The 12,765-nt window shown below is 54.1% G+C and overlaps 6 protein-coding genes across 6 annotated transcripts; 1 reads left to right on the top strand and 5 right to left on the bottom strand.

Annotated features, from left to right (window-relative positions):
* Positions 1–179: 179 nt before the first annotated feature.
* Positions 180–989, bottom strand: NCS54_00073900 (Hypothetical protein; the record flags this gene model as incomplete). The annotated part of the gene is made up of 1 exon (XM_053146381.1): positions 180–989. One exon carries the CDS (start codon positions 987–989, stop codon positions 180–182), a length of 810 nt encoding a protein of 269 aa, XP_053002356.1.
* Positions 990–1,583: 594 nt separating this feature from the next.
* On the bottom strand, positions 1,584–2,847 carry NCS54_00073800 (Hypothetical protein; the record flags this gene model as incomplete). The annotated part of the gene is made up of 4 exons (XM_053146380.1): positions 1,584–1,922; positions 1,977–2,179; positions 2,230–2,509; positions 2,560–2,847. The coding sequence occupies 4 exons, from the start codon at positions 2,845–2,847 to the stop codon at positions 1,584–1,586; spliced, it is 1,110 nt and encodes a 369-aa protein (XP_053002355.1).
* An 801-nt stretch (positions 2,848–3,648) lies between these two features.
* On the top strand, positions 3,649–4,815 carry NCS54_00073700 (Hypothetical protein; the record flags this gene model as incomplete). Its single annotated transcript, XM_053146379.1, has 1 exon — positions 3,649–4,815. The coding sequence occupies one exon, from the start codon at positions 3,649–3,651 to the stop codon at positions 4,813–4,815; it is 1,167 nt and encodes a 388-aa protein (XP_053002354.1).
* A 679-nt stretch (positions 4,816–5,494) lies between these two features.
* NCS54_00073600 (Hypothetical protein) lies at positions 5,495–5,948 on the bottom strand (the record flags this gene model as incomplete). The annotated part of the gene is made up of 4 exons (XM_053146378.1): positions 5,495–5,588; positions 5,651–5,733; positions 5,798–5,852; positions 5,938–5,948. The coding sequence occupies 4 exons, from the start codon at positions 5,946–5,948 to the stop codon at positions 5,495–5,497; spliced, it is 243 nt and encodes an 80-aa protein (XP_053002353.1).
* A 646-nt stretch (positions 5,949–6,594) lies between these two features.
* Positions 6,595–7,754, bottom strand: NCS54_00073500 (Prohibitin; the record flags this gene model as incomplete). The annotated part of the gene is made up of 3 exons (XM_053146377.1): positions 7,391–7,754; positions 6,965–7,320; positions 6,595–6,915 (listed from the first exon to the last, which is right to left on the bottom strand). Exons 1-3 carry the CDS (start codon positions 7,635–7,637, stop codon positions 6,595–6,597), a joined length of 924 nt encoding a protein of 307 aa, XP_053002352.1. The 5' UTR covers positions 7,638–7,754.
* A 763-nt stretch (positions 7,755–8,517) lies between these two features.
* On the bottom strand, positions 8,518–11,490 carry NCS54_00073400 (Methyltransf-11 domain-containing protein; the record flags this gene model as incomplete). Its single annotated transcript, XM_053146376.1, has 1 exon — positions 8,518–11,490. One exon carries the CDS (start codon positions 11,488–11,490, stop codon positions 8,518–8,520), a length of 2,973 nt encoding a protein of 990 aa, XP_053002351.1.
* Positions 11,491–12,765: the final 1,275 nt, after the last annotated feature.

The following is a 12,765-nucleotide window of genomic DNA, read 5'->3' as shown; positions in this document are numbered from 1 at the left end:
TGTGAATTGTTGCCGTCAAATATGTCTTGCCATACTCTGGTAATGATATTCACCTAATGATAGATTTACACCGCCAGTATCAGGCATCACAAAGGAACTGCTGGTTGTTTGGCCTTTGTCTTTATTGGGCAAGCATTATGTCAAAACCTCAGAGAACAACATCGTTCAACAGATCCGCCCTATCCGTCCAACAAGCCACTTTTCAATACCTCCCCAAAGTCCCTTGCCCAAGATACCTTGACGTCAGCAGCCTGTTCGCCAACGTGCGGAACAGAAACTCCCACCCTCCGCAGCGTCTTTAACAGAGAAGAATCATCCTCATCTGAAATCACAACTCCTCCTCTCAGTAGGCACTCCATATCCGTCGTCGAATCCCCAAAGTAAACTACCCTACCATCCTTCTCCTTGACCAAATGCTCCAGGGCCTCGCGCTTCTCGCAGGTGTTTGTCATTCGGCCTTTTAGAAACTCTGGGCCCGTGATGGAACCATCGGTTGCAGGTTCGTTGGCGACAACGTCAAGGATGTGTGGCCTAAGAGCTCCACGGATAAAAGCGCGTGACCAATTCACCGACACGACGCTCACGCTCCATCCTCGCTCGTTTGCCAGGCTGATAATCTCCGGAAAGCCTTGTCTGATTTTGATTCTTCCTTCTTTGACAGCGTCTGCACCAGCTTGCGACAATATCTCGGCGTCTAGCCCAGCAAAGATTCGAGACTCTGCGACACGCGCCAAGGAAGTCTCCTCGACGTCCTTCAAGCCCGAAAGGAAGTGAATCTCATCGTCGACACAAGTACGAGCGTCTTCCTGAGCGGGGTGACTCTTCTTATAGCTCCGATAGTCGTCGACATAAGATTGAACCACTTGGTCCCACGAGGCTTGGAGGTCATCCCCGCTGATCCGTCTCTGTAGCTCAATGGCTGACCGCGCAAGCTCGCCGATTGTATCTTGCTGAGTAATGGTGCCGTCAAAGTCGAATATCAGATGCATCTTTGCAGAGGGTCTTGATAGCGAGCCAAGTGCCGAATCAAAGTTGTTGTGTGCGCGGTGCTGGTGGTTGAAGTTTGGATGGTGATGTTGATGGTGATGGAGAAGGTGCGGGTTGCAACCGTCAGTTTGAGGCCAGGTTATGGCTTGACAAGATCTTATAAAGCAACTCTCGCCTCGATTCACCCACGTAAACAACGTAAACCACCTGATCAAGCCATTTTTCATTTTCTCTTAAACCCTCTAACCAACTTGGAAGCTGTAACTGCGGGGAAGCCCATTACGTAGTTGCGCGCTTCAACTCCTCAGAGAGGGAGGGAGGAGTGGATCATGACAAGAAATGAATGGCCTCCTTCGCCAAGCAGCGCAACTTAGTCACCCACTATTGCATCAAGCGCTGGCTCTGGTAGTAGCAACAAAACATTCGCTAGGTAGACTCATTACATCCAGCAAGTAATCTGTGAGAGAAAAAGGGTATCACGCTCTAAAACCCCTGGTCCTGATTTCTTTCCGACACCACCCAAAACTGGTCCCTTCCAATATAACACAACACTTCAACTTGCCCAGCTTCGAAAAAGATGTAGACTTGCCTCGGTACTAAGACACAGGCAAGACATCCTCCATCTCCTCATCATCGTCGTCGTCAATGGGCTCGGCAGCCGCCTCCTTGGACTCTGCACCTCCCTTGTCGCGGTAGGCATCGCTCAGGCAGTAGTGATTTGCGAATCGCCCACTCTTGTTGAGTACGGCCACCTTCTCGAGCACCTGACGCAAGTACTGGTCGGGCTGTTGCAGTTTCTGACGCAAAGCCTTCATGGACCAATACTGATACTGACGGAAACACTCGAAAATGAGATCCAGAAGCTGGTTCTCGGGGATACGGGCAGCCTTGAAGACCTCTCCCTTCTTGGGCTTGTTGATGGGTGCAGTGTTTTTCTAGATTGCCGGTTAGCAATGCCGACACTCACAGGCAGAGAATAGCAGACTTACGATAAAGTTTCCTCCCCAGCTGGCTGATCCGGTAGCTCCTGGGTTGATAATGGACGAAGCCTTGTTTCTGCTAATAATCTTGAGCTTCGACTTGGACTGCTCTGCATCCTGCAGGCGCTGAGCGAGAAGTCGCTCCTCTTCCCTCACGTCACGAGGCTCGACACGAACATCATAGTGAATCTTGCCGAAAATCTTTGTGCGTTCTGCCACGAGTCAGTTCTATGGTTTGGAGATTTGGTTCGGCGTAACTCACTAGGGACAGCCTTGCGGTAGTATGGTTGGTATCTGCTCCTCCGATCATAGCTGGGGCGATCCGAGCCTCCGTTGTTGTTGGGTTTCCTCAGGAGCGAGTTCGGAATGCCCGCGTTGACTGCCTCGTGTCGCGCCTTGTTTTGCGCCTTGTAGCCAGGCAAATCTTCTTCACTAAAGATAAAATGATTGTTGACGTTGGGTTCGAGAACTTCGAGATCGTATTCGCGCGGCAGCATCTGGTGCTCGGGGCATTGATCGGAAAGAAGCATTCTCAGCTTGGTCTATCAATCTGTCAGCATAGCAACTTGGCCGTCAGGAGCGATATGCATACATTTGCGCTGCCGTCGGGCTTCTGCTCGGTCCAGGTGCGCAAAGTTCCAATCCGGATCTCGTCGTCGTCGCCCAATCGCTCCGTCAGCTTAATCCAGGCATCCCACATGTAGCGAGGCACGCGCGCAAGGTACAGCGTCTCAAAGGCGCGATTCGCCGCGTTCTTGTCAAAGAATTCGAGATCGCCGGCATCTTCGTAGAGATCATCCTCATCCACCTGAGCTGGCGATCCAGAATTCTCCGGGTCGGGCTTGATGTAGCCCTCAGACTTGATGTAAGGTTCGGTCATGTTGGCTGGCGTGTGAGGATTGGATTGTAGCGAACGGCTGCTGGCTGGAGAGTGAAAGGAGGAAAAGTTGAGAGAGTGTGTCGGAGGTGGAAAAGTGGTATAAAGAGGAGTCACAAGGCCGACCGAAACCTTGCCAGAGATAAAGAAAATAAAAGGCCAGACGTGAGGGCGGCTGGTGGTGTATGCAGGAGGACAAAGAAGCTCGTAGGCAATCCAAGTCTCGCAGTGACGAAATGGGCCAGCAGCGGCTCATCCTCGCTGAGGCTGTCGCCCGGGCGCACGAGCCACCCAGCGCCGGCGGAGAAAGCTTCACGGCCTTTGGGCGGCTTAGTCCAAACAAGGTTAGACTCTTCCCCCGTGCTGCAGGTGCTCTTTCACCGGGTACGTACCTGTCTTCCCGCACCCGCATCGCTTCCTGCCTATCACAGGCACGACGGCTACGTCGTGGCTCAGCCTTGATATAAAGGTGTTTGCCTTTCTTTAAACACCATCCCTCATCCCCCAACCAATTTCATGCTTACAGGTCATCATGGTCTTGTCATTTAAAGTTGCCTAACATCCTTCAAAGGTGTCTTTGTTTACACCTCCTTCCCCTTCTCGATTGATCCATTCCCCTTCTTTTCTATTCTCAGACACACTCAACCGCCGCGTATTCAACTTCCTTAACCAACCCCGGTTCTCCAGTCAGCATCATCCAAATTCCCGTCGCCATCTTAAAGACAGACAAGTCCGACCGATCCTCGACCGAGCGCAAGAATCAGAATATCAATCTGCCTTCGAAATCGATATACCAAGTCCAAGATGCCTCCCAAATCCCTCATGGAGCTTGCCACTCTGGCATGCATAAAGAACATCCGAGAGCTTGAAGGTGTCGGCTATCTCCCCTATGACACCGTCCGCCCCATCCTCCTCCGAATCGACAATGCACATCAGCTTCGCAAGATCGAGCTCAACTCGCCCCAGGTCGAGGGCGAGACGGGCGAGATCTGGCTCAAGATCATCGAGCGCGAGTTCCCCATGGAAGTCAAAGCCAAGGCATACAAACCCCAGAACCCCAAGAGCTGGTTCCGCGTCTGGAAAAAGTACAAGAAAGACCACGATAATGCCCTCCAAGAGAGCGAGGCGAAACTCATGAACGCCCTTGCCGGGCTCAGGCAGGACAAGGAGAAGAACACCAGCAAGATCGTCGACAGGAGACTGCTGCCAGGCCTGGCAGCGAAGATCGGACCGAGGCGACCATGGGGCCAGCGCGATTCCTCTAGCAGCACCTTCACATTCAACAAGGGCAGTCGCACAAAGACAAAGACGGGCGCGCAGACGATGCGCAAGATCCGACGCGAGACACAGGAGATTTCCAACATCCACCGCAAACTGTCTAGACCAACCGCTGCGTCCAACGCCATCACAGCGCTCAGGAGGGCACCCGCCGCCATGGTTAATGACGAACGGAGAGCTACTCTACCCTCCTTGATCAAAACTCCTAAAGCCTCGGAGCCATCTGAAGCAATGCTAGCTCATGAGCAGCGAGCTACCTTCATATCCGACTCTGAATCGGATCAAGGCGATGACCTGTTCGATGAAGATGAGGAGGATGAGCCCGAACCCGTTCCTCGCAAGCCAGCTCCCAAATCTTTCGCCAAGTCGTCTGCCACATCACTGCTCAAGAAGAGACCCGGCTCGTCATCAGGTGTTCTCCGGACTTCGACGGCCCCAACCAAGCGGCCCGGTATTCTTTCAAACAGCTACAAAGGACCCAAGACATCAACCACGACATCCTCCGCACCAGCGCCTTCAAAGCCGCGACCAGAGCCACCCATGCCCTCACAGCGACCTCCTCGAACGCAGAGTTCCCCTCCACCGAGTGCCGACCCCGGGCCGTCGTCTTCTCCTCCTGCCCGAGCACCCCTACCCATGCCTCGCAAGCGCAAGGCGGTGGATGTATTCATGAAGCCAAAGAAGAGGGCTTGAAGTGCTTTTATTTTCTTTGTTAATCGCTCTCGGTGAGCCACGGATCAACGGCGTTGTTTGGGAATGAAAGGTCAGTTTGCCTGGTTGTATGCCAGAGACAACAAACGGGTGTAGTATAGAGGAAACGGATATAGGTATGAGCGTTTGATTTATCATCAAGGACGGGAAGTGGGTTCGGATCATGGGATTCAACATGATTATTAGAATGGAAATACGGCAAAAGATCTCGACACTGGGTACCAGGTATCATATCAGAAGGCAACGTGTGGAAGGGTTAACGGAGGCATATTGGAGCGAGCGAGTTCTGTAGAGGCATGACTGGAATTGACTGAGAACTACCCGCGTTGAAACGACAGCAGCTTGCAGGGCGCATTCTCCCAGCGCTTCTCCCCGTGCCCGTGGTGATTCTTGGGTATAAGCAACACTCACAACAGTATGCTGCGCAGTGCGGCAGTTCACCTTCAACGTCACATCACAAGTCATTTCTGATGCTGGCCGGCCTCTTGCGACCACACACACACGCAATAAGTCCACCTGTTCTATGTTGCGCATCGTCCCTCCTTTGTCCAACGCCGGTGAAATGCAGCCTCATGTTTGTTGTTCCCATGACCAGCGCAGATGGCCGCATCAGGAGGGAGGAGGGTTCTCGGTTGTCTCTAAGTCGCTGTGGATGATTTATCTAAGCCAGCCATCGTCCTCCCCTAAGGGCGAGGACGAGGTGAAGAGTGTCGCCAGCGACGAGGTTGTATTCAGCGGCCGTCTTGTCGTCCGTCCTGGAGCGATGTTTGTCAGCATTTTCGCCCTCCATATGCTGTAGGGGTGTAAAAAAGCTTACATTTGCTTTCCGCCGTGGATCAGACGCTGCTGGACCGGGGGGATACCCTCCTTCTCCTCCACCTTTTCCTTGATCTGGGAGACCTGCAGCGGGCGGTCAGTCCATGCGCTCTTTTTCCCTTGAAGCTCAGTGCGCGTGCGGCAGTACCTTGTAGTCCATCTCGATATCGAGCTCGATCTCCTTGCCGGTGAGCGTACGGACCCTATTTGCAGAGCGGTTAGCTCTCTCGATCGTCATGACGTGGTGGGGGGTTATGGGAGCTGTCGGGAAGCGGTATCGTGACGTACTTGATCAACATGTTTGCGGTTGTTTGAGTCGGAGAATTTCAAGTCTTGATGCTTCGAGGGAAAGATTTGCTTTCGAGATGCGACGAGTCGTCGTGCGAAGTTTGAAAAAAAAGTATGCGAGGCTGATGTTAAGAGGAAGCAGAAGGCAGTTGGGCCGAGCGAGGTGCTACTGCTGATTGATGGTGGGGTTTTACTAAGTTCGGGCTGGTTGCCTTCCCTTCCCGCTAGGTTGGAAGGTTAGACTAGGAGGGGCAATCCTGGTAGAGCGGGATGGATGCCTGTTTAGGTGGGCTTTGTTTGCTGCTGGGATCTTGACGTGCCAGCAATTCAGGCTTCAAACAGTTGGTAACCATTGTCGTACGATGGATGGTAATGGTGTGTTTATGCAGATGATTATTACATTCGATCTGTTTGAGTGTCTTACTGTTGTTCGCTCACTTAAACTACAGGTATTCATAGGTTGGTACTCAATCATATAACCATGATGAAACCAGCAGATCTGACATGAAAACAACTTAGAGCAGAATAGGTAGTCTCTTTTACTACCTCGTTATTCATAATAATACAGCCCTCATTGATAGACATACAGTGGAGATTTGCATTAACCTTGGGCACACCTCTCCATGATACACCACCCGTTCTCTTTCTTTACTGCCTTTAGTTCTTTTCGTTATTCTCAAACACGTTGAGGCCGAGACCCTCAGAGTCGAGCAGCAGCCTGTTCTTGGAGCCAGCCTCCTGGAGCTGGGCGGCGATCTGCCGGGCGTTCTCAATCTTCTTGAGCTCCACGTAGGCCTTGTTCTTCTTGATGGCCTCGCCAATCAGCTCGGCGGAGCGTGCCTCACCCTGCGCCTTGACAACCATGGCCTGTTTCTCCTGTCGCGCCTTGTCGACGATGAAGGCTGCTCGCTGGGCCTCTTGCTGGGCCACCTGCTTGGCCTCGACGGCGGCAGTGAATTCGGGGGAGAAGGCGAGATGCTAGTATACCATTAGCCATGCACACAAAAGCCAATCGCATGGTACATACAGTCAGAGACACATCATCGAGGAGAATGTTGAACCGGGCAGCTCGTCGGGAAAGGTTCTCTCGCACCAGTCTAGCAACCATCTCTCGCTGAGTGATGAGCTGGCTAGCGTTGAACTGGGCGACGACGCTCTTGAGAACCTCGTTAACAATCGAAGGCAGCACACGCTCGTCGTAGTCGGCGCCTAGTGTCCGGTAGATCTGGGGCAGGGCGTCGATCTGAGGCCGCGAAAGCACACGGCAGGTGATGTTGACCATCTGCAGGTCCTTGGTGCCCGTCAACGAGGCGACGTTGCGCGGCTTCGCTCGGACATCGTACACAATCGGGGTCTCGAACCAGGGGATGTTGATGTGAGTTCCTGTCCGGTTTTGTCAGCCTCCCAGCTCTTGATCACGACTACCGAATCGCCCGAGGGTCGTCTCTCTTACCTTCGGCGTAAATCTCCTTGCTAACACCGCTTATCCTCCGGTACTTGATGGCCCGGTGACCACCATCGACGTTGAATAGCGAGTTGGACAAGAGCACAGCACCACCAGCGATGAGCAGACTGGCAAAGACGGCACCGCCGGCTGCTCGAGGCATCTGAGGGCCGCCTCCACCATAGCCGCCGCGGGCCTGCTGCATCTGCCGAAGACGCCGCATAGCTTCCTCCTGCCAGTTGTTGTTTCCCGACATAATAGAATTGCTTCCGTCGCGAGAGGAGGAGAGTCGATCCGAGGCTGGGAGGTCGTTTTCAATGTGTCGTGGGTAGTCGATGATGGTGATGGAGCTGCTCGAGGGAAGCTGTTCGATAGTGGGTCCGGTTTTTCGCCGGCGTTTCCCGTCTTGAAGGTTGTGAATGGTCAGCAAAATTGAACCTGCCTTGGATTCGAGTTGCCTACCCTACAGTAGAAGGTGCAAAAGACGGGTTTGCAGTCAGTCATAGGTATACTAACCTAGCTTTTCAAGCTACCTATAGTTACTAAAGACTTTAGATATTGTTCAATATGAAATCCAATTGGTTTCATTAATCTTGGTCTGTGGTTTAATCTAGATGACTTCAAAATGCCTGCTTGATCACCTAACTACCCCGCCACTACAGAGCACAGCTTCACGCACAATTTTCACATCTAGTTATGGATGTATTCAACGGAGGACAGGAAATCAATCACAAGCATCAAATTTGAACAAACGCCAGACTAGGCATTGTATTTAGCCATCTGTATCTCGAGATCAGAACCACCACGCCCTGCACTATTAACAATGGTATCTGTAAGTACACAACATGGATGCATCCAAACCCCATTCGCCAAAAGAGGCATGCCCCAAGAACAAGGATATCGTAGCTTACCCCCTCAATTAAGCGTGAAGGTATCGTCCACGCATCATCTCATTCCTCATCATGCCTCATCCGTTGTATCCCATATCATGCATGTATCCCGTATCCCATATCCCGTCCCGTCCCATGTCCCATGTCCCATACCCAAAAGCAAACAGTCGTCTATATATAATACTTGTCAAGCGAGGGCATATAACAAAGGAGATCCTCCACGAGTCGTCAAAGACTATTCCTTAATTACCCGCGTAGACCAATCTTGATCGTCTCACCAGCTCTGGGCTTTCGAGCATAGCCGGTGAGCATGCGGAAACCTGACTTGCAGTTTCGACCCTCCTCGAACACTGCGGCGACGCCATCCAGACACTTGCCAGCTTCTTCCATGGCAGCGCCTGTCGTCACCGTGTCGGCAAGTCGAAGCTCGCCAGAGACCTTTTCCATCTCGCAGCGCAGCAGCCACCGCTCCCAGCTCCAACCACCAACAAGGCTGCACGCGCTGGCGATGTCGTCGCTGCTACCCATCACCATGGCCTCGAGTCTACACGTCCTAGCCTCCTCGCCATTGACGTTGTCCTTCAGAGGAGGGGTGGGTGGCCTGTACATGCTTCGCCGGGCTCCCATCGGCAAGCACATCCAGATGCGGCGGGTATCCTGGAAGCCGGCACGAGCCAGGCGGCCAAGCCACAGCTTGGTTGGGTTGGGATCATACCCAAGAGTTTTGAGAGCGAAGCCAAACTCGACGCTCTTGGCCAGGCCAACAGGGCCGGCGTTGATGATGTCAGAGTCGAGAAGGGAGAAGTCGAGATAGCCGCCGGGCTTGAGCACACGCATGCACTCCCTGAGGCAACCTTCCCACTCGTCTTCACCGTTCTCGCCGACAAACTTGAGGATGCTGTGAAGCTCCCTGGCAGAGATGAGGTCGAAGTAATTGTCTGAGAAAGGGAGCCGAGACAATCGCTCGACAGCCACCTGGCGATGGTTGGGAGGCCCGCGCACGTTGCAGTTGGACAGCTGGCGGATCGCCTTGGTGGTGACAGTGTAGACCTTGGTAGTCGGGAACTGGAGGGCGCAGTGCCATGCCCAGTCACAGGTAGCCTGTCCACCAAGATCCAAGACCCTGGCGCGATCGCGGGTCACACCATTCTCGTTGGGAGCCACCCGAGAGAGGCGAGCGAGTCGCTTCGTCACAGGGGCAGAGATGAGACGACCGCCATTGAGCATCTTCATGGTAGCGACATGCCAAGCAGCAACGGTCATCTGGTTCATGGCCTCGGCCTCCTTCTCCCGGCGGAGCTTCTCAGGGTCATCGACGATGGTGTCATCACCACGAGCGACGTTGGCGCTGAGTCGCTTCTTGGCAGACTGAGGAACCACGCTGAGCTGGTACTTTCCAAGCAGCTGGTTGCGGTGAGCATCGCGAAGGGAAACACGCTGGGCCTGGATGGCCTCGAAGCGGGCGAGCTGGTGAACAAAGACATCCTGGCGATGCATGCGGACAACGTAGTCCTGGAAGGCTCGGTAGTAGGCAGACTCTCGTCGAACAAGCATGGAAGGCAGGCGCTTGGGATGCTCCGACGTCGAGATGAGGTTGGAGAAGCGGACTGTCTTCCTGTTGGAAGCAACGGGCTGTTCAGGCTGGACCTGAGGCTTAAGCTGGAGCCGAATCTTGGGGCTTCTCGGGGAATCCTCCTCAGCTTCCTCAGCAATGGTGTTCAAGCCACCCTCGTCCTCAGGGGTATCGTCCTGCACACCGCGGAGGTAGGCTCGCTGGGCACCAAGCCAGAGCTCAGTACGGTCAAGGTGTGCGAGAGCCTCCTTCTGTTGCTTGCGAGCATAGTCGGGATCGTAATCGACGACAATCTCGATAGGGGCGTCCTCAACCATAGGCGAAGGCGGCATGTTGGGTGTCTCAACAGTAGAGGCGGCCGTACTGTGCGCAAAGGCAGGGCGAGCAGTGGGCATATCATCCGAGAAGTCATCCTCCTCCTTCAACTCGATGACTTGCTCAACAATGGCCTCTGAGGCAGCGGCGGGTGTGAACCTGACATTGCGGTAGAACTCCTCGGCAGAGTCTTTGCGAACGGGAATGGAAGGCACCGAGGTAGTCGTGTTTGTCGTGTTCCAGGGACATCGGTAGAACTGCTCAGCGGTTGTCGAAGTTGGAGGAGCCATCTCCTCTGGGGTCCTGGAAGGGATGTGCCAGGTATTCCGGGACCGGGGAGACAAACCAGAGAAGAAGTTGCTTGGCGAGGGAATGTCGAGTCTCGTCAGCTCGGCGAGCGACTGTCGGTTTCGCCTGGGAGAGAAGCTTCTGCCATCTACCTGCAGCGGGTGGAGGTTTGTCATCAGTCGTGGTCGGTGTTGTCGCATCTCGCTGGTAGGCGGTTCAGGCTGGGGAACTTCAAGAACCTGAGCGGGTTGCTCATGAGGATTCTCTCCGCTGGAGAGGGCATGGAGAGTAGCCAGAGCACCAGGCTGCAGCTGCACTCCAGACCAAGCATCCTCAGCGGCTGTATCATCACCTTCCATGACAGGAGTCGGGGGAGCGCTCATGGCCGCGAGCTGCTCAGATGTCAAGCTACCGTCGAGAGATGGAGGCGCTGATATGGTTGGTGTTATTGTGGCATGCTGCTGGTCCATGAATGTCACCTGAGCTGGTGACATTGGGAGCTTGGCGGAAGGAGTCAGAGGCACTGGAGAAGCCAACGTCTTCTTGATGCTCTCTACGGCGGACCACGGTTCAACAGAGTTGCCAGGTGTTTGGGGGATGATGAGCCGTGTTGGTTGCTTGGTTGAGGGTTGCTGAGTCGGGGCCTGCCTCGACTTCAGAGAGTCCCTCCGCGGAGGGAAACTTTCCTCATCCTCATCCGTCACATCGTAGAGATCCTCAAACTCGGTGGCCTCGGTCATGACGCTCTGGCGGTTCCAGGGGTTGGTGGATGCCGTTGGGGAAGTGTCGGTAGCCGAGTTGGTGGAGGGCGAAGATGGGAGAACGGGGGCAGACAGATAATGCATTCCTCGTGGCGTGGGAAAGTGATCGCTTATCGGTGTGAGCCACGCCTCGATCTTGAGTTCATCTGTACGTCTCGCTCTGCCCCTGTTCTGACCCGCACCATCGTCGCTGTCCTCCTCAATTATGGGATTAAGTCTTCCCCTGTGTCTTCGAGCCAGCGAAGAGTCCAGGGGGTAATATCGGTTTTGGGCATCAGCCATTGCCGTGTTTCCAAGCCAGCTATCCTCGATATCTGTCTCAAGGCCAAGGGCCAAACGCAAGGCTGATGTGTGTATTAGTCGTGATAGTAACGGTGGAATCGACGGCCGGCGCCGTGGTTAGAGTATTGTGTAAACGACAGGATGCTTCGGTCAACGAAGCTTCTATAAAGTGATCTGCAAACTGACAAAAACGAGAAAGGACTGAGGCGGAAGAAGGGAATGTGGAGGAATGGGGGCCAGGCCGCTGGCCGGGGGACTTCCATAGTCTTAAGTGGCAAAGGACTGGCCAAGAATTGCCCGAGCCTAACGTAAACTTCTGGGGCGGCTATTCGGAGGCTGGCTTAGGGCGAAATGAATGGGCGGCAAGAAGCTGCAGTGGCAGATCTAAGCTGACGAGTCTAGGTCTTCGAAGCGGCCTTGAAGTGGGCCGATGCGTCGCCAGACCCGGTTGCATGCGGTGGGCACGGCGAGGCGGAGGCGGGGACAGGCATCTTCAGCGTCTGTTGGAAGAGCTGACTGGCAAAGAGCGGCGAGGCCATGGTGAGCGTCGTGCTGGCGGTAGACAAGACACAGAAGAGGTTGCGTCAAGGTGGGATCGACTCCCGGTCGCCGGGCTGGTTAATCCCCGCTATCGAGCGACTAGTGACTGAGAAGAACCAATCAGATTCAATATCGTGGACTGCTATTTTGAGATGACAGCGGTTGACAGGGGTCAAGCCTGGTTGCGCGCGCGAAGCTGTGATGACTGTGACAGGCGTGAGAGATGATTGGGCCGTCGAACCCATCTATGCAGCCAATGAGAAGTGTAGCGCGTTTCCTCGGCGGCTAATCTCCTTGGCCTGCATCACGTCGACTTGCGAGAACGCCGTACCGGTTTGTGATAGCCCAGCTTGAACGCATGATGGGTGTTCACGACGGGACGATGCGGTCGCTCGATTGATACAAGTCATGCAACAGAGCCGGCCCGAACGGGTGGTCGCCGAACGATATGGCTGCCCTTCAGCATGGGTGGTCTAGACTCTATGCTGTCAAGTGGCTGTGAACTCTCCATGGTGAAATCTGAGAGGCCAACTTAGGCGGCCTTGTTTGATCGATCAAAACATCCATGGATGACCGGAGAGATCAAGCCGCCCGCTGGACAAGAGTTTGATCCGAATGTTTGTCTTGTCAGGCAAGGGTGTAGTAGGCGAAGTGGCGGAGGCTTCAGCGCAAGATCCAGACCCTGGACCGTAAGATGCCTATTGCAGACGAGCAGGGTTGAAAAGACCAGGGCTG

The sequence above is a fragment of the Fusarium falciforme genome, chromosome 1 (genome assembly GCF_026873545.1).
Source record: "Fusarium falciforme chromosome 1, complete sequence".
Classification (NCBI taxonomy): Eukaryota; Fungi; Ascomycota; class Sordariomycetes; order Hypocreales; family Nectriaceae; genus Fusarium; species Fusarium falciforme.
Note: the sequence above shows the minus strand (reverse complement) of the source record. Positions and strands in the feature narration are given on the sequence as shown.